Consider the following 6,023-nt stretch of genomic DNA (forward strand, 5'->3'; position numbering starts at 1 on the left):
GATGGCGCGTTTCGTGTGAAATCGTGGGAAACGTTTTCCTGATAGGTATGATTTATCAGCGCAGGGTTTTTCTCATTGGAAGGAGACATAAGAGGCGTTGTTAAAACGCTCTCAGCAAAAACAAAAGGTTTAATTGAAGGCCGTCATTTCCTTGCAAAAATATGAATTTTGTGTCTCATTATCCTGAGCTTCGCATTTAACATGATTTGTTTCGTGCACGTCATTCTCGGATTCTTTATTTCCCCCTTAACACTCTTTATGTTATCTCGTCACTTTAACTGTCTGTTACATCTTTATATCTCTGGATGACTATAGTTTTTACTATTTCTGAAATTGCCCATTTCTAGGGTGAGATTCGCCTTAATTCATTTCGCTTTAGACGGTCTTCTCTGAACAACTTTTTTTAATACATATTTAGGAGGTAGATCGTTAAAGAGTGTGAAAGAAACTTCTACCAAACACTCTCCCTCGACTAAGACTTCAAACCTGCTTGGAATTTGAGAAATTAATTGCCAGCATCTACAAAAAAAAAAAAAAAAGGTAAATCTAAAAAGATTCGAATAGAATATGCATATCTCCCCGACTCGATTTCATAATTACACTATTCCCCATTTCTGAATACTTAACGAGAGCTTTTTTTGCCCGAAAAGCGATAAGTTTTATTTTAAAAATATGTTTCGTCTGACATCCAAATGTTCAAAACCGTTGACTCAATAACGTGAAAAACGTGAAACGTTAATGAGTGATTGACTCAAGTTCGTCTGTGTATATCCTGCCAACCTACGCACATCACAAACTTATCTCTAATTATATTTTTCAGAAAACTTATTTGTGCAGTGCAGCTGGCTGGTTGAAGACTTAAGAGTTGCGCATGCCTGATTATCTATGATTCGAGTAACACCTGCGACGGTTTTATCTCGCGACGTGGGAGCCTTTTGCTGAACATGATAATTTTAAATTTTGTTTTTTCCTTGAAGGAAAAAAAAATCTTTCGAACTTTCTAAACACCCATAAGTTAAATATTCCCTCCTTAGATCTTTTAGTCTCTCCTGATCTTCCATGTTTTGAAACTGATGATGACTTCCGCTCAGTTTGTTGAAACGGAAGTCACCACACCGACATCAGTCCTCTCCAGTCCTACCCGGGTCTACTCACACCCAGACGAGCAAGCCAGAGGCCCCTTTCTCGAAAGTCTTGGTAATTTTACAGACCTGAAGTAATATACTTTATAGTTGGCTGTAATCGTTTAGTTAAAGTATTTTGATATCTAGTTTTCCCTTTTTTATGAATTTAAAATCTATTAGTTCAGTGATTGATAATTATCTGCCTTTGTATGTATCTTCCTTTGTATGTAAACCTCGTTTCTTATCTTATCGACATGATATGGATAATTAGTCACACGTTGTCGACAGTAATTACTTACTATTCTGTCAGTTTTTTTTTTGCACTGCAGCTGTATTCTTGATAGATTTAGGTGAAATTTTCTGTTATGCGTTAAACCACTACTCTCCTCGACTACCTGTGGCTTACCGACCGCGAGCATTGTTGCTCTTATTTCGTCAAACTAGTCAAAGACTTCAATATTTTAATCGAATTCTCTAGCGCCGATCTTTCATCAGGAATCAATTAATTCCGTTTAGTCTCCTGGTATCTGATATCACTATAACTGAATAGAGTTTTGAAAACTATCCATATATCTCGATCTGAATTAAAAAAAAAATTACTCTTTTGGACTCGTTGATCGTATTTGATCATATTTTACATTTATTATGCTCAATATAAATATTAAATTTGTTGTTGTTGCAACATCAGCTTTTGAAATTCTTGACGGTGCTAATTAAAACAAAAGTAGGCTTAACAAATTTCAAACATTATTTTAGATGATTAAACCTGTTTCTTTTTTTCTTTTTTTTTTTTTTTTTCCGTTCGTCAAATTAGGAGAAACAGAGCCCGTGTGCCAGGTGTTCTTCGGAAAGCAAGTCGGCTTTCTTTTCTTGTTTTGTTTTGGTATTTTTTTTTTCTGTACAGTAATATTCTTGCGAGACATATTTACAAAATCATTTGTTAAAGTTACAACGAGCACGACATCTTATTATTGTCTGATTATGCTTTCGAAACCTTTCCCTAGCCTCTGGATGTATTCTACCAACAATGCATTTTTTATTTCTATTGTATTTACAAGCAGTTTCAAAGCGAAAAATTCTGTTGGAAGCTTACGCTGTGTTCTGAGGACATTTTTCGACTAACGTATGTCTTATCCCTCAAAGTGCTAATTTCCCGAACTGTTTGTAAATTCAAATCAATTTTGATGTCCGGTATCCTTTCTTTTTATTTGAAATGAATTGTTACTCTGATGCTAGAGGTTGCCGAGGTAGGATTAACTATGCACGACTTCGGTGTCTGAAGCAGGCATCTATATTTTCGGTCAAACTATATTAAACAACCCGTCAGGCTCAGTTTACACTAGCTAGCCTTTTGTGTTTCATCTAATTTGAGATATTACTAAAATCTTTACCTTTGATGCATCAATAGCAGAAACGACCTTACGCTATAAAGAATGCATATATATTTTCATGATCGCGTAGTGAGACGAATATTAATCCACACGGATACAGTGCAATCTATGAACGTAAAGTCAAAGTCATCTTTATTTGAGCAGGGTGGCCCTTTGGGCTGGTATCAATAGGAGCCTTGCGTAATTAATGATTACTACGTGATAATTAAAAAACTAACACCGTCTAAAAACTACTACAAGGTAAGAATACAACAAGCATGTAGAATAAATAGCTAATAAAATATACAAAATCTTATCTAGTAAAATATTGTTTGAGAAGGTTCTTAAACTTAGAGAGTGATGCAGCTCCTTTCAATGTTCTAGGTAATTTATCATTATATATATTTATTATTTATTAATTAGTATCCTTTGCATACTAAGTGAACACATATGTCCAGATAATACCGTTACTACTTTTAAAACTTGTTTCTGTCGAACTTAAGACACAACATTATGTAAGTGTGTAAATTGTACCGGCTCGTTGATGTGACACCTATTGCAACCTAAAACGTCCACAATGATTCCTGATTTTCATTGCAGTGAACCGTTCGTATGGCATCAAATCCCAAAGTCCAGCATTTTGCTCCAAGAGAAACACCAAAAACATGTCGATCATGAAGATAAAAAATTGCTAAAAAAATCAAAAGTTTGCGTTCAAATCACATCTCAGGGCCAGATCTTAGAGTTTGGCAAGAAAATTCCTTCTCACTTTATCTGCCAGCCCTTGTTTCTCCACTTGACGAAAGCCAGTGTCGCGAACACAACCGTTGCCTTGTTCATGCCCGAAAAGAATTCTGGGTAATTCCGCCATAACTTGAAAAGGCAACTGCTATCATTTCCATTTCAAAGAATTATTAGAATCGTGTCGGGCCATCCAGTCCTACCAGCAAAATATCGCATCGATTGAAATTTTTACCGGACAAAACTTGGCCACATAGCCTTGGTAGGTCCTGGAAGCCATCCACAGATAGGCCCAAGAGACAACTTCACTTGTGAACTCGCCAAGCTGGCAGTAAAGCATCGTTGGCTCTCCACTCTACATGAAACCATCTCTCACCTCTGTTGTCCTTCAGAGGCTTGCCTCCACCCAATATCCAGCTTAATGATGCCGTCGTGAGGGCTTCTGTAGAGGGAAAATGGCTTATAAACGGCCAAAAAAGCGAGAAACCGAATGGATTTGAACGCATCCAAACACGAACTGTTGATCTAGGTCATGTGACCCCAAGGTCTGAGCCCATGGTGTCTCAAAACCGCAAATAGTGTAACGGATGCTCCATATAAGGACCAACGAAGTGAGGTTAAGCTTGTATCGCCAAATTACAACTGAATAAATATGGTCTATTTCGTATTCAAAGGGTTAAAAAGGATCGAACCTGAATACCTAAAAGTGTTTTTTCCTAGACTTAATTTAGGAGCGGGTAAACAAAGATCGTTACTGTTTCTGGTGTTATAACGGTGAATACGATTATTTCTTATGAAGTAATCACAAAAGTAGGGGGGAGCTAGATTATTTAAAAATTTATAAACTAAAATACACTTGTGCATAGTTCTCTGTGTTTCTAGGTTTATCCACCCTAACATCTGAAATGCTTCTTCGGTCGTGGACCTCTCGTACTATGCGCGCTGCTCTGTTCTGTAGACGCTGTAGGTTTTTACCGCAGCCTTTTGACAGTCCACCCCATACCGTTTCAGTGTAGTTAAAAATTGGTTCTATAAGACAGTTGTATACACATTTAGCAGCTTTTTGAGTAAGATAGGGTCGAATGCGGGACAGGAGTCCTAGACGTTTGCTTACTTTGTTACAAATTATTTCAACGTGCCCAATCCATGAGAGGTGCTCATCCAGTGTAACCCCTAAGTAACAAAAACTTGTTACTCTTTCAATATCTTGCCCATGAGACTGTATTACAATGTCTGAGGAGTGTTCTAATTTTTGTCTAGTTTCGAATAGCATTAAGGAAGCTGGAGACAAGTTTTCATGTTTAGTTAGATACAGGAATTTGTTTACACAACCTGATTAACATAGCAGATGATTTGTCGAATAAATCTGAACGAATCTTATGACAAATACAACTACCATAGCGTTGTCGTTCCTGTCCTCTTTGTCGCTGTTATCATTATGCAAGAGTACGATTTTCTTGAAATGTTCTGACAAACCTGTCAAACATGATTAGAACTCTTAGCAGGTACTATAATTCCCCCTTTTAGTTCAGTGCTCTTTATCCAAAAATATGCTAAGTCTGCAGGTGTGAAGATCTAATTAACGATACCGTCGACTACGAAACTTCGTCGATATTTGCGAGCTGTTAAGGTCAGCGAAAAACCACACTTCGTCTGATAACTTTTACGTCAATGATGTATCCAGACATGGAACAACGTCCTCTGGCACTCGTTGTAATCGAGCCAGCGATTTTGGTAACCATGGCCATTGTGTGTTCGACAGGCAACTTACTGATTTGCATTTCGATTTGCAGAAACCCAGCTCTTCGCACAACGACCAACGTGTTTGTCTTTGCATTGGCAATCAGCGATCTTCTCAATTCCATCGCAGTTATGTTGCTAACAGTTGGTGTCCTGATAACTGGGAAATGGCCCTATGGGAAAATCATGTGCAATTTTCACGCGTTTTTCACCCTTTTTTCTGTGTATGTCTCCCCTACCACCATGGGCCTGGCGGCTATTAACAGATATATTCGAATTGTCAAGTCACGCAGTTATCCCCACATTTTCACGCCATTCCTTTCAAAGCTTTACGTTTGTGCGGTATGGATGTTCGTTGCTGGGTATGTTGCGATTCCCAGGCTGGCCGGTTGGACGGCTTATGGCTTTATTCCTGGCTATGCTGTGTGCACTATTGTTCATCCAACTGAAGCTGCTAAAATTACACATTACTGCGTGGTGGTGTCGCTATTTCTCGTTCTCCCATTCACCTTGGCTATTTTCTGTTATTACAAAGTGTTTGAGACAATTAAGCAACATAACATGAACTTAATAACCACATTCCAAAGAGCAGGACAAGACGGCCACTTGAGCATAAGAGAGATAAAAATTACGAAGTCTCTTGCAGTTATCGTCCTGGCATTTGGATTATGCTGGATTCCATTTTGGATCATAGCTATGATACAACGTTTTACTTCAAGTGTAGTGCCACGAAATGTGCAACTTGTGTGCACCTTTTTGCTGTTCTTTTCTAGTACAGTTAACCCATTCATTTATGCAGGCACTAACGAGGCTTTCAAGGCAGAGTTTCGTCGTGTTCTCTACTGCAGACGAAACAGAATACGTGATCGCGTTCAAATTCAGGAGAAGACAATGACTGGCCTTCAAAAGTAAAAGTGTGTTAAACACCTACCAAGAATTTTACTTTATCCTGAAAGGAAAGAAAGTATGCAAAGTACAAAGAGCCAAAAATCGCTTTTAAAAAAATGCCTTATTTTGATGATTAGACACGACACTTGTTAAGGCATGG

At 38.0% G+C, this 6,023-nt stretch overlaps 1 protein-coding gene across 1 annotated transcript; it reads left to right on the plus strand.

Moving 5' to 3' along the window:
• The first annotated feature begins 4,909 nt into the window (after positions 1-4,909).
• On the plus strand, positions 4,910-5,887 carry LOC111342444 (beta-4C adrenergic receptor-like). The gene has a single exon (XM_022949522.2). It carries the CDS (start codon positions 4,910-4,912, stop codon positions 5,885-5,887), a length of 978 nt encoding a protein of 325 aa, XP_022805257.2.
• The last annotated feature ends 136 nt before the right edge of the window (positions 5,888-6,023 follow it).

Source organism: Stylophora pistillata, chromosome 2, assembly GCF_964205215.1.
Source record: "Stylophora pistillata chromosome 2, jaStyPist1.2, whole genome shotgun sequence".
NCBI classification, from domain to species: domain Eukaryota; kingdom Metazoa; phylum Cnidaria; class Anthozoa; order Scleractinia; family Pocilloporidae; genus Stylophora; species Stylophora pistillata.

Excerpts from the sequence above, each read along its gene's own strand:
- LOC111342444 (XM_022949522.2), top strand. The coding sequence starts at position 4,910 with ATGTATCCAGACATGGAACAACGTCCTCTGGCACTCGTTGTAATCGAG.